At 44.9% G+C, this 26,956-nt stretch overlaps 8 protein-coding genes across 8 annotated transcripts; 6 read left to right on the forward strand and 2 right to left on the reverse strand.

Moving 5' to 3' along the window:
* Positions 1–1,314: 1,314 nt before the first annotated feature.
* On the forward strand, positions 1,315–2,679 carry N7481_008595 (ice-binding family protein; the record flags this gene model as incomplete). Its single annotated transcript, XM_057267814.1, has 1 exon — positions 1,315–2,679. The coding sequence occupies one exon, from the start codon at positions 1,315–1,317 to the stop codon at positions 2,677–2,679; it is 1,365 nt and encodes a 454-aa protein (XP_057118491.1).
* Positions 2,680–9,321: 6,642 nt separating this feature from the next.
* Positions 9,322–11,388, forward strand: N7481_008596 (uncharacterized protein; the record flags this gene model as incomplete). Its single annotated transcript, XM_057267815.1, has 4 exons — positions 9,322–9,739; positions 9,804–10,141; positions 10,204–10,454; positions 10,536–11,388. The coding sequence occupies 4 exons, from the start codon at positions 9,322–9,324 to the stop codon at positions 11,386–11,388; spliced, it is 1,860 nt and encodes a 619-aa protein (XP_057118492.1).
* Positions 11,389–15,231: 3,843 nt separating this feature from the next.
* Positions 15,232–15,652, forward strand: N7481_008597 (uncharacterized protein; the record flags this gene model as incomplete). Its single annotated transcript, XM_057267816.1, has 2 exons — positions 15,232–15,420; positions 15,482–15,652. The coding sequence occupies 2 exons, from the start codon at positions 15,232–15,234 to the stop codon at positions 15,650–15,652; spliced, it is 360 nt and encodes a 119-aa protein (XP_057118493.1).
* A 1,918-nt stretch (positions 15,653–17,570) lies between these two features.
* N7481_008598 (uncharacterized protein) lies at positions 17,571–18,110 on the reverse strand (the record flags this gene model as incomplete). Its single annotated transcript, XM_057267817.1, has 1 exon — positions 17,571–18,110. The coding sequence occupies one exon, from the start codon at positions 18,108–18,110 to the stop codon at positions 17,571–17,573; it is 540 nt and encodes a 179-aa protein (XP_057118494.1).
* Positions 18,111–18,831: 721 nt separating this feature from the next.
* Positions 18,832–21,635, reverse strand: N7481_008599 (patatin-like phospholipase family protein; the record flags this gene model as incomplete). The annotated part of the gene is made up of 6 exons (XM_057267818.1): positions 18,832–19,420; positions 19,473–19,499; positions 19,578–19,983; positions 20,049–20,263; positions 20,322–20,580; positions 20,627–21,635. The coding sequence occupies 6 exons, from the start codon at positions 21,633–21,635 to the stop codon at positions 18,832–18,834; spliced, it is 2,505 nt and encodes an 834-aa protein (XP_057118495.1).
* Positions 21,636–22,148: 513 nt separating this feature from the next.
* Positions 22,149–22,679, forward strand: N7481_008600 (uncharacterized protein; the record flags this gene model as incomplete). Its single annotated transcript, XM_057267819.1, has 2 exons — positions 22,149–22,453; positions 22,517–22,679. 2 exons carry the CDS (start codon positions 22,149–22,151, stop codon positions 22,677–22,679), a joined length of 468 nt encoding a protein of 155 aa, XP_057118496.1.
* A 1,206-nt stretch (positions 22,680–23,885) lies between these two features.
* N7481_008601 (uncharacterized protein) lies at positions 23,886–24,149 on the forward strand (the record flags this gene model as incomplete). Its single annotated transcript, XM_057267820.1, has 1 exon — positions 23,886–24,149. The coding sequence occupies one exon, from the start codon at positions 23,886–23,888 to the stop codon at positions 24,147–24,149; it is 264 nt and encodes an 87-aa protein (XP_057118497.1).
* A 1,841-nt stretch (positions 24,150–25,990) lies between these two features.
* N7481_008602 (uncharacterized protein) lies at positions 25,991–26,779 on the forward strand (the record flags this gene model as incomplete). Its single annotated transcript, XM_057267821.1, has 1 exon — positions 25,991–26,779. One exon carries the CDS (start codon positions 25,991–25,993, stop codon positions 26,777–26,779), a length of 789 nt encoding a protein of 262 aa, XP_057118498.1.
* Between the last annotated feature and the right edge of the window lie 177 nt (positions 26,780–26,956).

Genomic DNA, 26,956 nt, shown 5'->3' on the forward strand with positions numbered 1-26,956 from the left:
CTCCCAGCCGCCAGCGGACGAAGCGCCCGTAGTGGGCCAAACCCTCGTAATTCCAGTCGGCCCCCGCTGCACTTACCCCCCCCCATATGTCGGATTTTTTACCTGGTACTTGATCCAGGATTTGTGCATGACCAGTGGTCTACGTGTGGAACTATGTCCGACCTGTTTATACACTAACGGTCCGCGTGTGTGGAACTGAATCCGCCCTGTGTAAGAATCTCAATATAAGCAAGGATTCCGTAGGTCCTATTCATCGAGGAAGTGGTGTCCAAGAAAATGACTACTTATTCGAGTCAGTTTATTTCAATCCCTTCCACTTCCGCTCTTGGTCGAGAAGATCATCGTATATTTTGACCTTGGTCCCGCCCAGCTAAGATTCTGACTAGGCCGTCCCTATTCCTATGTTAGATGCGGCGGGAGTCCAAGGGTATACCATATTTCAACTGCCGTCATTCTTGGACTTTGTCACATTCTTATACTGTTATGTTCGGGGTCTTGCCTTTACAATATTCTCACACTAACAATATTGTAATATCTATCCCATGCTACATGCAGCGGGAGTCCAAGGGTATACCATATTTCAACTGCCGTCATTCTTGGACTTTGTCACATTCTTATACTGTTATGTTCGGGGTCTTGCCTTTACAATATTCTCACACTAACAATATTGTAATATCTATCCCATGCTACATGCAGCGGGAGTCCAAGGGTATACCATATTTCAACTGCCGTCATTCTTGGACTTTGTCACATTCTTATACTGTTATGTTTGGGGTCTTGCCTTTACAATATTCTCACACTAACAATATTGTAATCACATCAAGTCACTAGTACCTATCTTCTAGCTGCTAGATTCGCTAAATTCCTCTAGAGCATTCTACAGCTAAACGAGAATTACACAAGAATAAGGGGCAAATGGCAGTAGGGAAGCTATACTTTAGGAGATTCAGTTTGTATGTTGTAAATATACTGCATTATTCTCTCCAATGCAGGCATACTAACAGGAGATGTGGCAGCACGTCCCTTGCGTACTGGAATAGTTTTACTCTATAGCATTCTTGTTGATTGAAAAAGAGGAAAAATGGGGGTGCGTTCGCATAGTCTATGCACTACGGGGGGGCCAGGGCCGTCTCAACTATTTTAAATTGGTAGGTGTTGAAAATCGAGGTTGCATTGAAGAAGGTCTTTGGAAATCGTGGCTTGAAGTATTTAAGTAGCAAACGTCTCTGATATACAACACCGCCAACATCCAACACCTTTAACATACAAAACTGGTCCGACTTACGGCATTGATTTCGTGGACAACTGAAAATCATGTTCCTAAGCCTCCTCACCTCTGCTCTCCTCTTCTCTAGCATCAGCAATGCGCAGATTAACCTCGGGACTGCTGCGTCCTTTGCTGTTCTTGGTGGCTCAACAGTGACGAACACAGGCCCAACATTTATTACTGGTGATCTTGGCGTCTGGCCTGGGACGTCTATCACGGGTGGGGGTTCAATTACGCTAGTTGGAGCTGTACACCAAACTGATGGGGTCGCTCATGGAGCACAGAATGATCTGACGACTGCATATACTACCGCAATGAATCTGGCATCTTCGACCTTGGCATCAGCGCAACTTTCTGGTCAGGCACCTCCTCCTGGTGTATATGATTCACCTACCTTGGATCTTAGTGTTGGAGGAACTCTCACGCTTAACGGAGGTGCGAATTCAGTTTGGATCTTCAAAGTCGGTTCCACCCTGGTCACTGGATCAGGCTCGGTAATTGCCCTGACTGGAGGTGCCCAAGCTTGCAACGTCTTCTGGCAAGTGGGTAGCTCAGCGACCCTGGGAACAAATAGCGTTTTCGTTGGGACCATCATGGCGTTAACTTCCATCACAGCGCAAACTGGCGCGACCATCAACGGACGCCTTCTTGCACGTAACGGAGCTGTGACTCTGGACACCAATAGAATCATCAATCAAGGTTGTGGAATTACTCCGCCTACGACGACAACAGTAGTTGTGCCCACACCCACGACAACTACTGCCGGATCACCAATCATCAATGTGCCTATTTTAGGGCCCATCGGGCCCATCGGGCCCATTTCGGTGCCCATTGACGCTGGCAGCGGCAACATCGGCGACAACGGCAACGGCAACGGCAACGACAACAACAGCGGCAACGGTAGCGGCAACGGCGGCAACGGCAGCGGCAGCGGCACCAGTGGTAACGGTAGCGGCAACGGCGGCAACAGCAACGGCAACGGCAATAGCGGTGGCGGAAATGGAAACGGCAATGGCAACAACGGCAGCGGTAACGGAAATGGCAATGGCAACAACGGCAGCGGTAACGGCAACGGCAATGGCAACGGCAATGGCAATAGTAATATCGTCACATTGTCCACGTCACACACAACCACGTCACCCACAACCACGTCACCCACAACCACGTCGTGGAAACCATACTCAACTATCACGTACAATCACCCCGACCACAACCAAGACTACAACCAAGAGCACGATCAAGACTACAACCAAAAGCACAACCAAGACTACAACCAAGACTACAACCAAGACTACAACCAAGACTACAACCAAGACTACAACCAAGACTACAACCAAGACTACAACCAAGAGCACGATCAAGACAACGACCAAGACGACAACCAAGACGACAACGTAGGATGGGACTTTTAATGGAATATTGGGAGGGATTCCCCTTCCCATCAGATTTGGGATGAATTTCTGGAAATTTCATATGGGAATTGTCCACTTGGTGTAACAATCGAGATCAGCCTCTATTTCCTGTTTGGGACTAGCGTGGCTCGCAGCCTATCTGCCAAGCCTCACCTCCCTCTTTGTTTCTTCTTCTTCTTCTCCAGACCTAAGTTAGTATCGCGTATTCAATGCACTTGTTTTTCGACGATGTGGCCATCTTTACACTTGGTGCTAAGCTCGAAATGTGACTATATTCGGGAAATGATATACGAAGTGGGCATTCTCTAAGTTTTTGGGATTACCATAGCAATGGAACCCGGCCCCGGAATAGGAGAGTAATTTCTTAAAACTTTGGGATCGAAATATTGCTGGAACTTGAGTTAGAAACAGTTTTACTACTATAGTTTATTAATTCTACGTGGTTGTCATTTTTTATAGTTAGATTGTCGACATTTCTGTATAAAAATTAACTATTATGTTGATTATTACATTGAATCCTTTCATGTCCCAAAAAACCACATTCAGAACACTTTGGTGGCGCCCGTACGCGTGGCTGAACTACAGATGATGCTAGTTCAGTCTACATAGCTTCCCGGGCCTCCTCTTGTCTTTTATTCTGACTTTGTATAAGATTATGATCATCTCCAATCGATAAGCCCTCTGGATGATTGATTTTCCGCTTAGATCGCTTTCGTTTTGTAGTTGTTTCTCATTTGCAGCCCGTAGATCATGGTTTTCTTTGGTAAGAATAGCAGCACTATTCATAGTCTGGAGGAACCCATGTAAAGCTGACTGACCAATGGAGCCTGAGGTCACCGTCGACAGCCCACATTCCAGACCCCATGGACTTAGGTGTCTGCCCCTTAAATACTTCGAGATTCTATTGTAACGGAGGTCCTTGAATCAAGCATGATTTTCCATATCTACCAATGTAAATAATTGCCGACATTCAAACTCGGCCGAGGTATGGTGCCTTATTTCGACCAAGGAGAATACCACAGGGTAAAATGTGCCCCTTTGCAAGGCGCAGGCTTCCTCATTCTCTCATAAAACATCTCATTGAAATACCATTGAATTGATGACCTTCGAAGGTTGTTAACATGAGAATATATGAAATAAAATGCAAGCCACCAGAATTTGACAGCACGAGAATATGTCAAAGCCCAAGAATGAAAGCAATAGGAGGCTAATATACAGTAAAATTCGAAAAAAGTATACCCCTTGGGCACACACACTTTGTTTCTCGGCTCGTAATCAAAACGGGGTTAAGCCTAGTTTGGCTAAATCGTAATAAAATCCGTTTGTGAGTGGCCATTAACTTACTGGAAGATGCGCGCGTCGCACGCATCGGCCCTGAAACGAAAGCCAGGGGAATAGGAATTGGAAGCGAAAAACAGCGTTGAAAAGTTTTGAACGAAGCGGAAATGTGACTGGAATTCCAATATTCTAATGAAAAAGAGGCCACCAGATGACTAATACCCGCAATACGAGGGGTGATATTGTTGGTATCACCAGCTAGGTCCTGTGTATACAGTTAAGTGAACAGTTTATGCTCCTAAAGCAAAGGTTGATTGATTCGTGTATGATAGATGTGTGCTCCGGCTCAGGTTCGAAGTACCCCTGAATCCCATAAGCCGGAACCGCAGCTTAGCGCAAGGTTACATACACAGAAATGTGATCTATCAGACGCTGGCTTGTTCTGATAGAGGGATATATCCCGACACTAATGATATATGCCAAGAAATAATGGGCCAATCGGTGCCGTGAATGACTCGAATGCACTAACACCTTTAGTCTGCCACGTGGAGAAGACTATTCAGATGAGCAATTTGACTCAATAGAATATATTTTTGTTGTTTAGAGGTATGAATCGTGTTATTAGTTCTTGAGGGAAATATGAGGCTCTATATACAACATAGAGCCAAGTTGATTGTAAATTGACAGAAATGGTCTGTACAGCAGGGGGAATACGATAGGCTTTACCAGCCCATTAGAGCAGCGAAATCAAAAGGGATCATGTATTGATATCATAAAGAGAGTGTTGATTCTGATCTTCTGAACTACTGGGTTTCATGGGGGTTGAAATATCCATGAGACTACCAACGACTCGGTGGTTGCACATCCGAGGTGGTGCCACGAGGAACAGGCGACTTAGCCGCGTTAGACGAAGAGGGTGTCGTAAGATTGTACATGATGAGTTAGTACAGTGCCAATGGTAATTTTTCTGACATAAATCAACTTGATTGTCTTTATAGACATCTCGGAGCTAATTCCGATGGCGCGGCTTGCTCCCTGATCTGTACAGCCTCATCTCACAATATATTCCCTTGTTCTCCCGCCTGATCTTAATGTACCAATCTTTCTTTTCTTACGCTTCTAGAAATTTTGTGGATTGACAGATGGCTTCAGCACAACAGCTATAGAATTACTGCTATGCTCGACCGTGATATTGTAATCATCTGAAGTTATAAAAATCTCCTGTGTCAAGCTAAAGACAGGGAATGGAGCTAAGCGGGCTGGCATTGTAGGATCGCAGCTCTCCACGGATTGTCTTTCACCAGGCTCCTTAATATACAATCATTATTTTGTGGCGTAAATCCAGCCTACATGAAAAAGCCACAACCGAGCTTTACAGCCATTTCACCCCCCTTCTCCACTTACAAACTCTTTTCATTGGAGCCAATGATATGATTGATTCATCATTGACAATTTGAATTTCCTGATCCTTTGAAATGACCTAATCTGGTTCAGCCAATGTACATAAAGCCATTCATTGCACTTTACGTAATAGACTGGCTGTATATCGCCCGCATTATACAAATGATGAGCTGAATCTAATCTGTGTCAGCTCTCTCATAATATAAGTTCTCATGGTGGAAAAATACCTCAAGAATAATTTCCTAATTTCTTAAAATCGCGCCAAGCATAGCGGCTCCTAGTAATATAAGACCCATATTTGATAAATGGGTCAAAATAACATATAGCTTCTTCCGGCCCTGCGTGGCACCTTTTACTAACCATAGGCACCATGCCATTTCACTGAGATGATCCAAGAAAAGTAGGAAGGGAGTGATGAAATAAATGTTACCTAGCATGAATGTCCCAATGAATATAATTATTACCTTTAAGACCGTAGATGTCAAAGTATAGATTCTGAATACGACACGCGTCGATCGTTTTATGAATGGATTATTGAGCTGCTGAAAACCAAAGCGGAGAAACTAGAACAGTGTTAGTATAGAATTGGCATTTCTCAAGCTAGAACGAACATTTCGTATAGAAGAAATTGTTGAAAGAATTCCAAGAAGGATTTTAATCCATATCGATGGCTTCTCGCTCCAGAACAGCCCTGCCAATACAGCGGACAGGAGAAAGGATAAGACGTATAGCGACAAGTCCATCTTATAAAGTGGCCAATTATCTCCGAACACCCACAAAAGAAGTGACCTGGCAATCAATGCAAATAAAAGCATTGTGATCAGTAGCGCTTGGAGGGATAGTGCGGAAGCCATGACAAACGAAATCGAAATAGATGTATCACGGTGAGAAGAGGGCATCGATGGTGAGATAAAGATCATCAAATAAGGCAACGCTTCATTAAACGCCAGGAGAGGCTTAAAATACCCCAGGAGGAGGCAAGTCGTCATTCCTTGCCCATAGAATATTTGCCTCACTATCAGCTTTGAGCTTACACAAGGCAATATTTACATCGAGCTCCTGAGAACTATGTTAAAAATATAACAGGAACTGGCATGCAGTATACACGATTTGTACAGGGTACGGCCCCACATAGCTCATCTCCACTACTCTGAACAAGAAGAAGCTAATTTTCTTCTGTTTGCTCGCGCTAAGTCTTATGTCTAAGATCAGCTTGTGGTTTCCTACTCTTGGTTGTTAATACCCTGAAAAACACAATCCGCATCTACAGATACGTTAGCCCTTGACAGCTAGGTTCCTAGGAGCAGGCCGCTTGCTCCACGGAATCAATTACTTCTGAGGGCTTCAGAGGTCTATAGTATAATGTGATGAACTCTAAAGAAATTGGCTACCGGATTAGCCCAACTATGGAAGCTCACGCATACGAATATGTGAATGCAGATCAAATATTCTCGAGATCAAATCTGCTCGCAACAAAGTCTCGCTAATTCAAATTATCAGTGCCGAATCAATTATACTGTAATGTTGGTCCCAATGACGTGGGTAGTAAGTGGAGAAGGAGGAGTGTGAAATGGCTGTAAGGCTTGGTTGTGGCTTTCTCATGTGGTCGAAATTTGAATTTAACAAAGAATGATTGTATATTAAGAGTGACTATCCAGAGACAAGCCGTGTGGAGCTGCGATCCTACATTATCAGCCCGCTTGCTTCGATCTCCGTCGAAGGCCTGACACGGGGGAATGAAGGTAACTTCAGATTCTTACAATGTCTCGACCGATTCAAGCTGCAATTCCATAGGTGCTGTGCTGATGTCATTTTTCAACTTTCCAAAGCTCCTGAGAATGTAAGGGAAGGAGACTTGGCAAGAACAGGCGAGAGAACAATGGACTCTTGTGAAATCGGGGTTGTCCAGGTCAGTACCACGCTATATTATAGCTTGTATCGGCTTGAAGCTTTTTAGAAAGGTCTGATAAGCTTACTCTTATATTATTAGGTAGACACCAACACTGAAATGAACATGACCAATTCTGCGGTGGGGCTGGTAGGTACATAGCCAAGGTGCAAAATAACCGAATGTTAGTATGATTTCGATGGGGCTTTCTTTGAGTAGAGTAACACGCTCATCATCGGTGAGTAAAATGAAATGAATGGCATGGCCTGTTGCCACCAAACCCGTCACAATAACATACGGACCCATGGGGTGAATGTTGAAACGCGTCATCGATGCTTTTCTGCGGCATCCCTACAACGGTTTAAACGGTGCCAACAATAAGAAAAAGAAATTCATATGCTGGATCATCAGGAAAAAGTACAATGCCTCCGAGTGCTGCATTAGATCAATGACGAAATGTTGAACCAGCTGCAAATGAAAGGTCGTCTGTGTTTGTGCCCTCAGAGTTCACAGCGATCATTGCATCGACGCAAGCCGAATTACCGGCTGCAATGCTATAAATACCCGATCGCTCGCTAGCAGAACAGTCGTTCACAAGCATTCCTTTGTCATTCTGGTTCAATAAATATCGGACGCTTTTAGTCTCTGCAGGCTACTCTTTGATATGGACTGACCCCGAATTGTCATGCAATTGTGGTACTAGCGCATACTGCCTCTCCCGGAACCGACACATAATTATCATTTATTGGTGACCTCACGCAGTCAAGAGTACAAGGAGATAGTAGTTTGGCCGTAACGGGTCACCTGTGGCTGCGGTCTTAGACCGTAGCGTCAAATAGGGTCCCATCTGCGTTCCCTAGTAGGGAGGCAATGTGTCTGTATTGCAGAGGTTTCCATGTACAGAGGGAAGGTGGGAGGGAAAAAATCAACTCTTGAGTCTTGACTGCGTGAGCCATGACGAGATAGCTATAGGGGAAAGCAACTGACTCTCGTGATGCAGTTGCACGAGGGAAGCCGTCAGTAATGTCGGTATATATATCACGTGAGGCGACCCCAATAAATGATATGTTCTATTCGGGATTGTTGCGGAGAGCCCCTCCCCCCGAACATCGCCGTTTCGAAGGAGAGTTGGGCTCTCTCCGCAGCGGTTTCTTCCCGCCCACCGCAGAACCCCTCATGTATGTACTAAGTATGCTTCCGCATAGCTTTGCTTCCTCCTGAAATATACGGAGTGCTACGGGCCCGCCTGCAGCCCTCGCGGCGCTGTAATCTTCTGTCAAGGAGACCTACATCACCATGTTCAGACTGCAGGTGCCCCGTACGGGCCAAAAATATCTCACGCGTCTCCATTGTAGCAATGTAGCAATGGTTGGAATAGATGTTGTATTTAGTAACGTGATTGTAATATTCGGTAGATAGATTGTCCGAGCTACCATACAAAATCGTATGGTAACAGAGACATTCACAATTAAGACTCCTTGCCATCTCATTCGTGTATGCTACTTAGGCCCACAGCTGCTCCGACAGAGGAGCAGCTGACAAATATTAATATCAGACAGGGGAAGACCGCGATCGAAAGCGTCAAGGCAGCAGCTGAGACGAGCCGATCTAGCCTTGGTATTGTTTGGAGCTTCATTGTTCTAGAATATATTTCATATACAAGAGATGACCAAGAGGATGAGTATTTGACAGTTTGATAGAGAATATACTTATACTTTGCTGATCTTAAAACCTTTCACTTTCTATCATAGGCGGATTCAATGTGAGGTAAGTCTCTAAATATCTCATTGTCGGCGGTTTGTGACTCTAGAGTCACAGTATTGACTGTTCACAGTACAAAATTGTACTTCCAGCGATCAGAAAATGGTAGGCATCTGAAAAATTAGCATGACAGTTTTATAGTTGAAGGTATGTGGCAACTTTGTGCCAAATATATGAGGCCGAAATTTTCACTACATGCCCAACATATCACACGATATAAAACATCAAAAGAATACCAACCAAGAAGTAAATTTACTACTTCGGGTCTTCCCGAAGCATTCTTCCTCCAGTTGTGCTCTCTGAAAGTACTCTACATGGCGTCTTCCAGTCAGTCCGAAACGGAGGACCTGGAGTGTAGGCTCAATGCTTATGCTAGGAGTCGTTTCAAGCTATCGGCCAGGGTACATATGTCCCATCTCATCTTCGAAACGGGATTCAAGAGACGTATGGATCAGCGTCGGAATGTTCGCCGTCTCGAACGAATCTTGAAAATACAAGGATGCCATCGTTTGATGAAGGAAAATCATGTGTCCGTCATAGTACCCAAGGCAGACTGGCAACATCGGGTACACCCGCGATCGAACAACGGAATCCTTCCTAGCTTGGATGTAGATTTGGATTACGGATTACGAGCGCTAGACCACGACAATCTAATTGTAGCTGCCAGAAATACACTCGCATTCAGCAACCAGTGGTGGGTGGTGGATGTCTATCTGACTGAGGAAGAGCCTGGTACGGATCCTTTTGATTGACTCAAAACTTGACCCTTTCTGACTAACGACTACTTTTCTTTCAGATGACCTCAATGAAACTGCCCAGGAGCTTCAAAGAAAGCTCCTCCAATCATTGCGAGAACGATTTTCAAACGAGCATCGGCCATCAGATGGACTGATATATGAGCGTATCAATTACTACGAGGGCCGTCTTGACGGGCCTGAGAATCAACGGGCAGAGGAAAGCTGGTGGGCAGCCCTAGAGTCGGTCGCAGGAAGCAAGAAAGGTCAGTATTTGAAATCATTTTTCAGGAATGAGTTTCTGACCCGCCAATTGAACTCGCTACTTGCCATTCCAGGGCTTTGGGATGGGATGCAGATTGGAAACCTGCACAAAGTTACCGCTATGCACTGTGACGAGGTATGTAAGATTTCCGGGGCCAGATTTCGGTGGAGCAGGGGCTAATAAAATTGGCAAACCAGGCGGTTTCGTGCTACTGGAGAAGTATTTTGACTACATTCCTAGGGATAGTTGGTAGCCGCAGCGAAAATTTACAATTGGTTGACGGTATTACGGTCAACCTCATCGAGTCCCGAGTGCCTAAAGTCTCCAAAAAGGACAAAGAATTTTTGCAGAAAAAGTTTGACGAAGGCGTGCTTTTCCCCAGTTTTTCGGAAAATGATCGACGGGAGATCTGGAACCGATTGAAAGAGATCGACTCTCCAATTCCATCGTTAAAGACATTTTTCAGAGACCGTCTCTATCTGGAAGTACCGCAAAGTGTCATGAAGCAGATATTTCTCTAACCAAATAGTGCTGATGATAAATTGACAATCGACAATGGTGTTCATGGATTATGGGAGATAGGATCAACGCTCGACCCAGCAGCCCGAAAGGCCAGGTTTCGAACTTACATTCTGGAGCTCTGGCGCTTCAGCTTCCAGTATGGATTCGAAATGACCGATTGGAGGCGGCTCAAATCATCAAGAAGTTCGGCATTCGCAACAGTGTCTAGCCAGCAACACTTGCCTCTACCCAGCCGTACAGATATCTGGCAGCATTTTTACATGAAAATGGTGATCATGGGTCTCCGAACACCCAACGTTGTCGACTTTTCTACCCCGCCAGTTGTATTATCATCCGAGATACCTTGCGATTACCCCGAAAATGCATCAGAAGAAGTGGATGTCAAGAAAAGGAGTGGTAAACCCTCGGTGGATACTGTGGAAGCCGACCGATATGCTCTATCAGTAGTATCGCTGAAGGAAAGAAGAATAGAAACCCGTGTCACAGCGAGATTTCTCCGTATATCGGTGTTCAAAAAGTTCTTCGGTTATTTAATGGACCATGATACCATTAGTGGCCAGCTGCTGTGGCCCGAGCTTCTGGAAGACAGCACTCCGCATATTAGCGAGAATAACGACGAGGACACACCGACTCTCTACACACCAGGATTGGGCAGCTCGAACTGGACCATTGCCAGTCCTGGAGTCCATGGGTCTGAATTTCGTGTCTACCAAAGCACACCCTACATTTATCCACCAGATGATCCTGGAAACAGCTTCGAGTCAGCCCCGTTTCCGAGCAGTTTTGAGTCCGCCCCATTTCCTCCTCCTGCAATTTCGAAGAGCACGGCTCCATTCCCATATCCCGATTCCTCCGTTTGATAGTATAAGGCATTATACTATGAATACGTGCAGATTGCGTTCTGATGGCTGAAACTTTAACCCTAGGTCACTTTACTAGCTGGTCATGTCATGTCTTCCATATCAAGCCATGTACACAAGCGAAGAGAAATTGAATGCGAAGCATTTCTGGAATGACAAAAGGTTTGAGCAGAGGAATCAATTTTTAGTGCTTTCGAGCAGGCTGGAAAAAGTACCTGTTTTTTGGAATGACTACATCGAATTCAGTCGATTACACTATCTCCTAGTTGCCTTATGCAAGTCTAAGTTTGAAATACAGCTATTGTTCTGCGGTCCTATTCTCGCCTTGAAAATCTGGCAGCTAGAGTAGCACATGGAGACACCAGGTAAATCTAAGATGACGAAATATATAAAATGTTATTTTGAAGCGTATTGGTTGACCGCTAGGGTAAGTAGATCTATAAAGTCCTTCTGATCTCCGTCCACCACGACCTTCTCAGAACCCTCTACAAGACGTTTCAGTATGAAAGATCCAAAGAAGTAAGCATGGCTTGGTAGCGATTGCGACAATAGAAAGTCTTGTTTGTGATTCAGAGTGCTGGCTAAGATTTTCAGGGCACGGAATAAACAATCCGACCCCGGCCGTGATCTGCGGAGATATGAACGGCGAAGTGACCGGGAGATGCGTTGTGAGCGACGAGCTATCGCTTGACCCAGTCGCTGCATTTTAGGCACACCCCTTATTTCAAGGCCGCGGCACGCGATCAGTATTGAGTGAATATCTATAAAGAGCCGGACATTCGGCCCAGGCATTGCTGTAGGTCTTGAAGCACTTTTGATATAGTATGATGCGAGATCGCCAGGTCGGCCGCCCGTGAAGATTCCTGGCGCGGCGAAGGCAGGCGGTGTAAAAGTATTTCACCCATGGGCTGTTCTCTTCGCCCTAGGGGTTGGGGTGGTGGTGTAGATACGTGCGACAGCATCCACAAAAGCAATACAATAAACCTGACGTATGATTCACTCAAATTGGGGTTGAGGCTTTGAGTAGCATCGAATAAATTATCACTGGGAGGCTTGTGAATCACATTATTTTCCTTGGGAATTGCGCTCGTTATAGCTGATGAGCATGCCATGAGGCTTGGTAGCCCGAATTTCAATTTGATGCATTTTCTTTCACGGGTCGGGCCTAGACATTATAAATATTATTGGCTTGTGTCTTCTAGGAAGGGGGGTCGTGTTTGAAAGGGCCATGATAGTTTATTGAGGTGATGATGGAGATGAGTCATCAGTCACATGATCAAGACGGCAGATTCTAGGAATTGGCGGACGAGTTGGCAAAATGCGGGTGTTGACTCACCACTTTCGATGCCCTTCCCGCCCTCACCACCAGGTCCCGGGTCGGTGATCACCGGTATAATCAGCTGTAGAGCTCACTCTAAAAAAGCCTAGTTACCTACTGTTTCAACACATTCTCGGTCCAAATTTTGATCCACTTGATCCACTTACTCACCATTTATCCTTCACCGGTTTAATCTTCGGCGGTTCACATCTCACCAGTTCGTACTCCAACAGTCGACCTCTCTATCGCCTACATTTCAACCTCCTAGCTTCACCAGTTCCAATTCAACATTTGATCTTCGCTAATTACTACTCAACTGTTTACTTTTCATCACTTTGCTTTTCAATAGTTCAAATATCACCAGTTGATCCTCGGTCCACACTTCAACGGTCAAAGTTTCAACGGTTCACCAGTGCACTTGTCACCTGCCTACATTTCACCAGTCACTCTTCGCCAGTTCACTTCTCACCAGTTCACTTCTCACCAGTTTACTTCTCACTAGTTCAAACCCCACCAGTTGATCCTCGGTCCACATTTCAACGGTTAAAGTTTCAACGGTTCACCAGGTCACTTGTCACCAGTCACTCTTCACCCGTTTTTTCTTCACCCGTTTACTTCTCACCAGTTTGCTTCTGACCTGTCACCTCTTACCAGTCACTCTTTACCAGTCTGCATCTCACTAGTGCTCCTCAATAATCTAGATTTCAATGACCTACCTTTCATCGTTCACATCTCACCGGTTCATATCTCACCACTTCAATTCGCCGGAATAGGCAACTTCCCGACATTGTCGGTATCTTTTCCCAGTAACGGTACATACATTACCGGTATTTCAATTGCATTACGATTTATTTCCCAGGGACGCTGTTTTTAATTGTGGGACTGTATATCCGTTTTCCCGGTCCCATCAATTCGTGTTTCCAAACAGCTGTCTGTATAGACATATTCTGGAGGGCCCTTGTTGCGAGATACCCTACATGCCCATATGTAAATACATTCTATAGGAGCCTTTACATGGAATTAATCAATATACGATTAGGATTCAATTGAGAAATGCGAAACTTCCGCTACATCTGGAATATGTGTGCTAGACTCCCCTCTTGAAAAGCTATTCGCCAGCGACACTGGAGAAAGATGTCTGGATCGCTCATTTTTTCTTTGGTAAGAGCGGGCGATGAGGCGGTGTAGAAGCACGATACTAAAAAAGGCAAGACTCCCTCCAACCACAGTCATGAGAATCAGCTCTACACCCTGTTTGGAGATATGTGTTGACCAATTGATACGACTGGATACCGGATCGTGCATCCATCGGGTTGATGTCATGATGGCAGATGTAGAGGTGTCATCTTTCGTGCTCGTTTGTACTAGCGTGGCTGTATCTATCGATGTTGAAGACTTAGCGGAGGGGCCTCCATGTTGTTTGGATATAGATACGCTTCCCCAGACCCCGTCGTTCAACCCAACTGTATGTGGTAGCTCCGTATCTGATAAGCTGCCTTTCGAGCTTTCTTTGCCCCAAAACACTACACTTCCAGAATCCCCGGGCATCTTACTGTACAGTAGGGGCATTGGCAAAGAAAGCGAAGCCGGTTCAGGGTCTGACCAAGATTCCAAAGTAGATGGTTCAAGAGTATCCAAAGCTTTTTGCTCCGGGTTGCTGTTAGAAGTCAAAGGGAATACATGTTTCCTGTCGGTCTCGGGTATGTAAGGCTTGGAACCATAAGCTGAATGCGTGAAACCGTGTACATCTGCAGTGGTGGGTAATTGACTCTCATATGATGAAGTGGCGGCCGTAGAGTATCTCGATTCCGTAAAATTGGATAGCAAGTTAACTTGAGAAGTGGGTTCAGAGTAAGAGAAAGAAATATCGGAAACAGCTGGACTAGGAACAGTTGTCACGAAAAGATGTTCTGACGGAAGCGTTCTTTCCTTGCTGGGTATGTTTGGAAGCAAGGCTGCGTAAGATGTGGAGACATCATGGGGAGCGGACAGCGATGTACAGGAAATACATGCTGGATATTTGAGTTTCCTAGTCTCAGCTTCAGTGGGCGTTCTGTCATGTTCTAGTTTTCATTGATCACCTACTCCAGAGAAGTTTTGGATGGCCCATTTAGAAGCATCCTGACCTGAAGGACAGGAGTGATATGAATTGCTGAAGTCTAAACCAAAAAGCGTCAAATGTCCTTCCAAGCTTCGCGGGCTTTAATCCAATCTATAAGTTAAGATACGACCAAATTTCCAAAATTTAATCTCCGGGGACTACTTTGTTGGAATAGGAGAAAAGTGGTTTAAATTTTGCGGCCGCAGAAATACTCTTTGCACTCAATATTGATCCTCAGTAACTAGCTCGTTTTGGGAAAACTGCCTGCGCCTAACTTGGGGTTCATAACTGTTGAAAGCTTCTGAAAGCTCTTTTGTGTTTATAGCTCACCATTGTGCTGGGACATATGTCGAACTAGTGCAGAAGACATGTATATAACTGCCATTAGGAATTTTGATGATTTCTTCATACATACATTCTAAAAATGGCTCCTGTTTTAACTCGGGTCAAGAAAGAGCAACTACGAAAGCGCCGTAACAACCTGCTTCGCCGCCACAATGAATTTTGGCTTTTGTATGGGATCAAAAGCTGGCTGGTTATGGAGCTCCCAGACGGTCAAATCGTTACGTACCATTCTCACCCAAATAGCCCTCCACCATCAGCGGAAGATATGGTAAGGCCGAGAAGAAGGTCATCTTATAGTGATTATCCCACGAAGTGCTAATGCGTAGAAGAGAAACCGCGCCAAGCCCCCAATTGTCAAGACATCTCGCGATTACGAAACAACAAACCTTGGTCAACCAACGCAAAGCATGCCCCGCTGTGTCGATGCTCCAATTCGAGAAAGCGGCATATGGGAGGATCTGGCGCACTACCTGGACGAATATCGTCGTGCAATCGTATGATCGAACAAAATCGGCCTCATTCAGTCCATTTTCAAGACACTGCAGACTAGCCAAATGTATGAGACATTTGAATGTGATTGTTTCCATTATAGTTATCTGCTGTACTTATAAGACAGGGAATGACCTAATCATATTCAAACTAGCTATAGTACTCCAATTTTTCGGCAAATATCAAATTATCAAGTCACGTATGCTCCTTATTATAGCCGATACAGACCCAAGAAGGGAATCGTTGTTTACCTAAAGCCCGTTGAACGACTTTAATTTCGTTCCATCTATCCCACCAAATGCTAATGCTTGTGCTTCGAGTGATGTTTTCCATGCCAGTGGGCAAGGTCATGATTTGAGGACGGATGATGATTACCTGGAATGAGATGTCATCAGCTAGGCGTACTGTCATATGGAATGATCTTTGTTACTTGGAGAGCGCTGTAGCGACTCTAGCTGAAGAAGCACGAATTAGTAAGATGCATGATTTTGGTGAAACTAGGAAGTCATAGATTATATGAGTACCTTCAGGGACACGGGAAGTTCTGGGGGCATTGGACGAATAGCCTAGTGGACGATCAATATCTGAAAGATCAGACGAGTGGATGGGAAAAATCACCATGGGAATTGCAAAAGCCAGGGCTACTATAAAGAAAGAACACCAAATTATCATGACTCCAGTCAAAGGTAAAAATTACCGATAGAGTTCGTGTTTGGAAGAAGAATGGGGTTATATTTATAATCGAAGTCACTATCGGACTAAAGGCATATCATAGCAAGGCACCAAGAATATGATGGCATTCCTACTTCTCCTTTTGATTGCTATTTCAATTGACTCACAAAATCGATGCAATGTATAATAATCTATCTACATATATATACTTGGTCTCGAGAGTTTGAGAGGAACTAGCCGAGTTTTATCTTGTTAGCGAGCTCAATTTGTTGTCTCGCTTTATGTGATCCATGAATGTTACTGTGAGAATACTGAAAGACAGAACGAGGGTCCTCAACTATACAGAAAGACAGAGAATTCGCCCACCCCCCCCAAACAGAGATTCGAGACGAAATAGCTTCCTTGCCAGGATTTTCTTCGAACTATCTACCATTCCGAGCCCAGCATATTATTCTACGGTGTATACAGCGGCACCTAGAAACTCAATTCTTCCAATTCATGTTCCGATTGCTACCGTCTGAGTCGATTCAAGTTGGGTGGAAATGTGCCGAGTCAGTGGAGCTGCACAGGATTTTCAACTTCCTGGCAATGTACCGGGGCAGGATTCAAGACCGTTGCTTCAATTTGGCATAAAAAACAATTCAGCGGTGGCGATGCGTTATTATGAACATTCGTCACGCCGCAGTTCACAGGATTGAGCAGGGACGAGATACTCTGCTGCGAATGAATCGAATTGCGATCAGACTAGTCAGAAGCATTGCTGGGTTTGAAAAGTCGCACAGCCTGCGTGGCCTTCAGAAATTTCCTGCACATGAAAATCTCAAATATGGACCTGCTGAACACTCAGCTGCGGAAGAATCTCGACCAGCAATTATTGCTATGCGATAGCCGTCCAAAGGTCCACGAAATACGCTTGAAATTGCTGCCCGAGGCTGCAAACAGACTCCAGCAATCTCATGAAGACAAATTCATCGCAGAAGTCAGTAATTACATAGGCACCGAGTTCGAATCCCCTTAAATTGACCTAAAATTCATATACTGTGTGAAACGTACGTACAGGTTCGAAATTTCGGAGAGTGAAGCTGAGTATGATTAAACAAGCCGAAGAGTAAACTCAAGGGCACTGAAAAATGTATTTCCTGGACTGAAGCATCTCCAAAGTCCGTCGCTTTCCGTACTCAAAATACCAAAGGGGCCATGGTTGCAAGAAATACTTCGGGCTCTTCAGCTATGCAAAGCATGGCTATATACGCACTATCATAGCCACCCGGGGGCTGATAAAGTCGTGGAGGGAACATCCCATTGTTGTTTCAATCGCTTCTCGGCTTCAGCTTCTTTGGCTCGTGATTTGTCTAGTGCTACCCTTAAGAGTATGATTGTTCGGATCAAGCGTGGATCTTTCACAGGCCCTTTCCCGGGATTGAAATGATACTGCAATACCAAATCCTGTGTGGATTCCATGATTGTGATGATAAGTTGGCGAAATATTTGAAAACAATCTTGATAGAATTCGTTCTCGCGTTCCTGCTGAGCCTTTTGTCGTAGCTTTTGTCTCCTCAAATCGTCACGTGGTATGTTGATCTGTCCCTTGCAAAGCTGTAGACGCGATCGTGTCATTTCCAAGGCCATCGTAGATCCTCTTGCCAAGGCAATTTGGTGATCTAGAAGGTTGATTTCAGGGGCCGATAAGCCGACCGAGGGAATTTTAGGAAGAGGGTTTGCTGAAGTCTCATGTTTTGCCGCATCAAGAGGCCTGCTGTAGATGCTCGAGCTATTGTCGGAAAAATCGGTTGGCATATTGCGGGATCTTGATCCATGCGGAAATAAAACCTTGCGACCAATTCGATAGGAGTAGCATTGAAATAAACACAATCTAATCACTGAAGAAGGAGGAGTATGTAATAATGGCTAAATTCATGGTTGAAAACGTTGATACATTAACGATCATTACTTTTTCGCAGCGGTTAAAGATTATCACCAGCGATCTCTAACTTCAGCACTAGATAATAAATGATAGATTGCTAGTACTTCAAGAATACATTTTTTTAAGTCGATATAACTTGCACTCGAAATTGAATTGATCACGCATCCGTGCCCGAACAAAGTAAGATTGTGACGATCGGAAAATGCCATGGGGATCACCAAAATGACACTCTGCGTTACAATCAGAGGCGTCACCAAAGAGAAATCTTATAGTCGTGTTTTTTTGGAGAGGCATGGTTGGTCGGAGAATTGAACCTGACGCTTTTTTCCATTATGACAGGAGCATTGCCTGTGTCGAGGCCACTCTAAGACCAAATGGTCCGCGCGCCCAAAAGGAGCAAAAGCCTGTTGATTATCAAGTATCTTCTGTATGGATGTTGGAAAGCCTCCAATCCTGTCGCAGTGCCTGCCACTTATTATTTCTATGGATACCCTCTCCCCGAGGCTGGCCACCGGGAAGGCGACAGGCTTTCGAAAGTACCCGCAAAGATTGCAACAATTGAGCGAGCTCACATCACCTAGATCACAACCGTGGCTAGTCTGAAACCGTGCACCCGGAAATTCGACTAACACTCGCTGGAGGATTGAAACAGCACCGGCTCTCGCACAAAGGATCGAGCCTCGGCATTGAAAGCTGTCGTGGCTTCTCACGGGGGGTTTCATCCAGCTCAAAGAAAAACATTGCCGTCGCGAGAACTGCCCGAACGAGCGGATCTGGGACGGCGAATTTCATCTCTAGCATCTTTTCCAATGAATTGATATCATCTAACTCGGGTATTGGACCATGGACCTCATGATCAAGTCGAAAAACATCGGGCTTTGAATGATGAGGAAGATAATTGAGTGCTTCGATATATCCTTGTTTCCCGTCCATCGAGGGGGAGAACATCAAGGCCCGGAGAAGACGCGGGAGAGCACCCTCCCGTAGTCTACTACAACAGCCTGAGGAGGGATCTTGGACAGAAGACGACCACCCGGTTCCGACTGAAAGAAGGAGATCATGTCTTTCTGCTGCAGGCCAAACCATACTTGACTCGCGCAGAGCAATTGACAACGGATTGTTTGCACGCACTCCGCCATCTTGTAGCGGCCCTAGGCCAGGTAACACTTTGGTCGAGAAATAACTCAAGATTGTCAGCTTGACATGTTCAGAACACAAAGGAAAGGGTAACTTACAAGGGTGCTGCAACGCTGGAGATTGTTCTGCCGTATTATAAATAGTATTAGCAATGTCTACTACCGCCAATTTGAATGCGCACCTCCCATTGGAATTGGACTTACATTTCTATCAAATTCAGGTCCTCTTGATTGTCGTGGGGAGTCACAAAGTGATAGGCAGCAGGAGCTGCATTCCGACCCACTCCTCGATAGTTTGCCATCACGCATGCCTTTCCATCGGAGGTACGACTTGCTACAACAGCCACTCGACAGCCTGAGGGGCTCATGGTAGGAACATCAAAGACTCGACGACCAGGATTGATGGCTTCTTGTAAAGTTTCCGACAAACTTCTCGAATCGTAGAGCCCGTGGGAGGTCAGATTGAATGCAGAGGCCAGCCAATGGGCATAGCGAAGAATCGGATGCCTGTATTCACGACGGAAAATCTTTCGTGCCAGATCGGGGAATTTGAGGAAACAGCTGGTGGCCAAACTACCGTTGATGAAGATGTCAATTGCCGCCAAGGCACCTAGAAGCAAGTTATTGTAAGCTTTTAAGCATAGAAACCAATTTCTCCACCGGGGTCATACCTACCTACACTCGTTCCGGCGCACAGGTCCGGCAGCAATGAAATGGGTATACCAATGCGTTTTTCCAATGCACAGAGAAGTCCCAGCTGGATGAGGCCGCGGACACCTCCTCCGTCTAGGCTGAGAATAACGGGGCGCTTTGTCGGAGGAAGTTGACGGATGGTCATGTTGCACTTGCGTTCACAAATCGGACATTGGACAATTTCTACTTGATACGCCCTAGAGGGTTCAAAATTCCCAAATATCGCCACACAGGTGTCACACAATGCGTGTGTACATGGTAACATATGCTCTGGGGGCCGAAGCAAGCAAACAAAGCAGGTGGTAGTGGAATAAAGGTTTCCTCTCCTGACGATGAAATTGGCCAAGTGCATCTTTACGGATAGATGAGGAAGTTCTGTTGACGCTCAATTCCGCGAACATTTCAACAAAGCGCGATCGAATGCGTTCGGTGAGACTCCCAAAAGGATAACCGCTCCAGATATCTGTACAATGAGCCTCGAATAGGGCGGTAAAGACTGCCGAGGGAGGGAATCCTAAAATCGTTAGCGTTGGTATTTAGTTGGGGACTGTCAGCCCTACCGTGCATGCCCGGTGGATAAGCATTCATCAGAAAAGCCGAAGCGACAACTTCGACCAATCCTTCTGGAATAGCACTATGGTTGACAGAGGACATCGCAGTTTGCAAAAGCTCGTGCAGGAATTCATCTTTCTTCTCGGTTTTGGGGAACCCTATGCGAGCTTGAGCCAGCAGATCTAATGGCGATGCTTTGCAGAGCTGGCCATTGGCTGGAACACTTGCGCCCCAGAATGAGCTCAGATGAAATGCAGAAAACCGACCACAGACTATCTCATCTTCGGCGTGGACTGACTGCAGTTTCTCAGATATAAGGGCCCACAACGGCTCAAAAGCGATCGTGTCAGAAAGACTGGATCTTGAACTCAGATCTAGGAATGTGATCCTTCCTCCCTCGACTATCTGACGCAGTTTTTCATATCTTGGTGAGGCGATCGCTGGCCCGTGAATGTTCTTATTGATTATAATGATCACCTCGGGTGAAGATCGAATAGCTTGGCTCCCGACTTGAAGCTGCCTATGCGGTTGCTGGAGCAAACTTTGCGTGGATTTGAGATCGGATTCGGATTCGACAAACAAGCACAAGACCCGGGTCCATGGTAGGACGAGCTGTCTTTTTGTTTCTTCCTGTATTGATCCAGGGGAAGACAAGCCTCCCGCCTTCGAGAGTGCGTATTTTCGATGCTTGGTAGTCGCGTGTCTGAGCCATTTGGTATCGCCAGTACTCTGCTGTAAGCATAGACTGCTCTCAGCAATCATGAGAGGGCTATCCGTATTGATAGCCTTATGGTCAATATGTAGGCGGATCAGCCCATTAGCACCCTTGCGGGTGACATTATTTTGTGGAAGGAAAGATCGTAGGGCTCTGATTCGGCTTTTATGACCTGCGAAGTAAATTAAATCCGGATATTGGCGTTCAGGAAACGACATCCCCCTGACAAGGTCACCTAGCCGGTCCGTATCAACTAGAGCCCAGTCCTCTCCTTCTCTGACAATGTCTAGCCATGCTGCCATCACGGGTGGCGGCAGCTTCGGGGTTAGAAAGGCAGAACACACGATTAAAGCGCTTTTATATCTGAAAGTTTGTTATAAATGCCGACTATGAGACCTCATCTTTATTTTTTCATCCAGAAATCAACAGCAAAAAAGTAGTCCCAGTTGTGCATCTCTCAAAAGTTCCATAATATTTACACCCAGGAACACATATTATAGGCTCATGATCATCATTTTGATGAAGCCATTACAAATACTACCTCCGTCGATTTCGTATTGCTTGATTCTCAACTACTAAGCTTCGAACCCGAAAATATCTCTTGATTTTAGCTGAAATTCATATAAATATCTCACATAGTATTGGAATTCGACAGGTAGAGATCTTCTTCTTTACAAAATCCAGGAAGCATGCCTACCAATTCCCAAGGAACGCCGATTCCGCCTCCAGCTCGAATTTATGCAAGGGAGAATGTCACCTTGGCCAAAGGGAACATTTACTGTCCCAGGGACGCCAAAGAAGAGCAATATTTAAGAATGCTCAAGGAAGAGGACCAAATGGACGCAACCTTCAACATCACAGCTAGTGCGGCTAACTGGGCGCTTCTAGCCGGGTACCTTGTCGTCCCCGGTACCTTTGCGTCACTCCAGACGTCAAAAGAAACTGAACATGTTTTGACGTCTAACAAAACGGGCCGCGTTATATTCCACACCATTCAGAATCCACCTTTGCTCGGAATTGCCTGTTTGTTCCTCGCGAGCGGCATAGCAGCAATACTGTGGCTACTTCACTTTCCGCGCCTAAGGGGAAACTATGTGTGGCTGACGAACAAAATTTTCATGTAAGTAAGACTTGGGTGTTGTATTGGCCAGAAGAAAGAAAGAGCTACTAATTCCTGTAACAGGCCATTGACTTTAAACGCCGGTGCGGGACTGCTTACCACCTTGATCAATGTTTTCGCATCAAATCGGGGGGGTTTGGTCGGTGATGGCTATCGTAACAACTGTTGTCACTGGGGCAACATTTATTGTCTTTTTGGCTGTTTTGCTAGTTTACAAGCTTTATAAACTACCCCCATTGAGCGGACAAAGAATTGGTCTCCAAAATCCGCCCTACGGCCGCAGGGAAGGTTGCGAAACATCTGCAGCGGGTAATGATAAAAGCTAGAGAGTCTATCATTATCTTATTGCCTGTGTTCTCGGGGTTTCATGAGGTGCAGGGGATGACGCGAAGTATGTTGGCGACTAAAACAAAAGAGCATGTGGGAATTCTTCCGGGCCTTTATCACGCGTTTTGTCCCAACTCAGGTATGGATTAAGTAATTCTCTCGGTAGTGAAGAAATTTGAATTAATAATGAGGTTTTTTTTTTTAAAAAAAAAAATAAATAAAAATAAAGCATGACAGCACCATAGAAACTAGGCTTGTCTATCTGAGTCGCCTGACAGGGTAGCTTGAGGCAATTTCTCAACTATAGTAATTGTTTACGATCTCACAGTAGATATGTACAGTACCCACCGAGCTGCTTGGGCTTCACACGCTTGCCCATAACCGATAAATATGTGACATCAATGTCATACTTTGAAGAGGACATGTTGCCTGTATATTAATCTCTTCACATTTAAATACCAACATGCTGTACAGGAAGTCATCGTTGGACCGGCAGAATCTATCTCTTTTCCGCGCCTCCTTCCCCCGCTCCTTTTATACGCCTATTTGATCAAGACACATCTGCTCCCTATGAACGGTCAAGGTGGGCCCAATCTGACTCTACACTACTAACTAGATCGCATCAACAGATGAGCCAATTCACTGAACTATATTTCTTGATTCTGAGAGCCTACTGATACGTGGCCGCCGAGTAAAACACATACATAGCGCTGGTAAGCCTGTCCTATCTTGTCAAAACTTTCACTGAATTGAGGCACTAACCCAAATTAAGCTTTTCATCAACTTCTGGAGATTAAACAACATTTTTCCCGAATTCACAATTCTTTGATACTGAATTTCCTCGAAGTGATACAGAGTGGATAGAAGATGTAGTTGATGGAATAAAGTTCACAGTTGATAGTCGTTCTATTTCATTTTTGAGTCATGATTCAAGGGCTATTTGAGTCTCCACTTTGATGAAAAATCATGCATAGCTGAGAAGCGTTCCGATGTCTCTTTTAAGTGATTCAAACCTTAGATCAGCGGTAATTAGAAAGAACATAAATAAGCCTGGCTGAGTCCCCTATGCATTAACCTTGAGATATTTCACCATCAGTCATTCAAAATGTCATCTCGTCTTTTTAAAGGCCCGAAGAACGGCATTTGCAAAGCTCAATCAGCGATTAGGAGCGATAAGAAACTTTCCAAGCTCGCAGAACAGGGGTTTTTGGCACTGGACGATACCATTCCTTGGTCCAAGAAAGATAGTTGTGCGCAGCAAGCTGTATTTGTCGGTGAGACAGGCAAATTTGCAAATCACGAAGACGCCCCACACCATCATACGAGTACCACAGATGAGCAATATCCCGAGCCCAAAAAGCAGACTTAAGTACTACTCAAGGAGCTCGAATGCAATGATGATCCCGCCGAGGCACTAAATCTCGAAGCGAATTCTTTCTGACACAACATGAGCAAGTGATGGGAGTCAGGATTATTCTTTTGAATCAGTCTCTTATTTTCTAAGCTGTACTGGCCCAATACAAGTGAGACGTGGCTTTTCAAGGATTGTGGTTGAGCAGGTCATATATTTGTGATTATTCAAGTTTCCAGCAAAATTACAGACTACGAAGCTTTAAACTTATCTTGTGATTGTGCTTATTTTCAATTAAAAACGGCTTTTGGTAATTTACATGAAAATATCTACACTATAAAGCACTACCACAAGCCCAAAGCCTCAGTGTCATTGCTAGGAGAACAGAGAATATTCTCAAGCTGAATGATGTCTCCCAGGATAAATTTTGTTAAATTCAATGATTGATGTAGACGCAACGCAATTAGGCTCTCTTTATGCTCTTCTCTGTGTATTATCTTACTCTTCGTCCAACAGGGCTTCCGAGAAAGAAAAATGGACTGAATTTCTGACGGTGTAGATCATGGCTTTGTCGCTTTAATACGAGCAAGCAGTTTGTACAGCAAATATAAGAGGAAAGATAATCACGACAGAAAGGTGCTCTTATGTTAGCTCATGGACCATAAGAAATGAAGTAATGCGGCCGACTGCAGTCCTGGGCATCACATTTGAGGCACAAATTCCTGCTTTGCGGCCCACCTGGTGAGATTCCCTTATCGGCCATTGGATTCCCCCGTTTCACTGAGTCTATGCCACCCTTCATCGTTTCATTTCGCTGAGTTTGGCAAACTTTTATGGATTGGCTTGGGGTATTGTGATTTCTTGGAAACAGACAGTAAGTACATTGCACTAGATTGATTTTTACGAAAAAATGGAGTGTAGGACTTACTAGTTGATCTTGTGAAAGTGGCCAACCTTCCAAAGACGTCACCAGTGTGTAAATTTGGCCAGAACCTTTCATCCGAATACTCAGATGAATATCAGCAGCACATTCAGAACTGTATTCGGACAGCTTTTTGAAAAGTGTTTCCCTTCTTCTTCGAGCTTTCTGACTAGATGCACTTCTGGGTTTCGTGATTAAGCGCGGGGAATCATCCATTATGAAAGAAAGTTTGAAACAGGATCAATTGCGACAGATTAAAATCGACTTAATATCTGACATGTCCTATCATTTAAGTAGGCTTTAAAATGAATTTTCATTCATTTTAAGGAAATATAAAATGAGAGTTGATAAAGAAACAAAGCAAAAGTTTCCTGTTAAGTGAGCGACGGGTTTCTCACAGTTGGTCGAGCAGTATCGGATTCGGTGAAACTTGAACGTTTCAGCAAACGGACGGACACCATCTGTTCACCTCCATCAACTAGAGCCGTGCAGGAGAGCGCACATAGTATCCAATATGCAATTATACGGTGGTAATAACAGTCACATTATTTTTCAGCTACGGCGTGCCAATCATTCTCGCATAATATACCTCTGTCTGAAGAAATTGAGCCCATTTCAGACTATCACAAAAACACCATCAGTTGACAGCCTCACATTAGACAAAAGAGGTTCGTGCGATATAAGAAAAATAAATTGCATTGAGCACATGCAGTGAGCAAGGCACTCGCAGTTATTTATTCGAGGTCCAGTGATATGTCTCTTTTGGCTGGCGAGATCTTCTACATATATAAAAGCTTCGATCAGCTTCCATACATAAATTTCAAACATAAAATTTGTCCTCGAGTGCCATTGCATTCCGATTGCTACTATGAAGCTTTCTGTGGGGAATATTCTGCTCTTCGGGACTCCAATTTGGCTAGTTCGTTCCCACCTCGCCATGACGTCACCTGAACCATATGGCAAGGATACCCTGAATAATTCGCCATTAGCTGCTGATGGTAGTGATTTTCCTTGCAAGCTTCGCCAAGGTAGCTTTCAAGCTCCCTTGCATGAGAATTACTATCATATCGGAGAAAACCAGACAATCCGCCTTCTAGGGAGTGCAACACATGGCGGTGGGTCTTGTCAAATCAGTCTCACAACTGATCTCGAGCCAAGTAAAGATTCGAAGTGGAACGTTATCAAGTCATTTGAAGGTGGCTGTCCCTCAGATGTATCATGGAATCTCAATGGTTTGTCGACGACTGACCATGATCTTGAACTTCCTTTTTCGATTCCTGAAGGTATTCGACCGGGAAAATACACCTTGGCTTGGACCTGGTTCAATAAAATCGGCAACCGTGAAATGTACATGAACTGTGCCCCAATCACAGTGGCCAAAGCGCCACTAGATCCACCCTCCAGAAATATGGCGGATGCCCAGGTTTTCCCACCTATGTTTGTTGCAAATATCAACGGCTGCATGACGACGGAGGGTGTGGATATTAGTTTCCCCGAGCCGGGAAATTTTGTGGAACCCAAGAGACAGGCAGAGAAGTGGCCCGAAGAAAGTGGACCAGTGTGCGTTGGGTTCCCTCGCTTTGGTGGCTTCGTAGCTTCGGAGAGCACCAGGCCGGTTATGGCAACAGCTCCCATTCTTAAGACCAGCAGTGTGCTAACTTCCAAATGTTGCAAATGTGGCTGTCATAGTTCGCATCCTACGGTCGCCGCCCAAAGGCGCAAATAGACCCCATAAAGTTTAAAGATTTGACGACGAACAATCATATATACTGTGATATTTAAATGATTTCTTTTGATTTTATGTGATTTTTCAATAGAAAGGGCCTTTCTGCGGAACTTCATATATAATACAAAAATCCTCAATCCAACGGTCCCATGATTACCGTGTCCGAATTTCGATATT

Source organism: Penicillium waksmanii (genome assembly GCF_028829765.1).
Source record: "Penicillium waksmanii strain IBT 27052 chromosome Unknown utg000008l:1.0-5622682.0:1.0-5626561.0, whole genome shotgun sequence".
Lineage (NCBI taxonomy): Eukaryota > Fungi > Ascomycota > Eurotiomycetes > Eurotiales > Aspergillaceae > Penicillium > Penicillium waksmanii.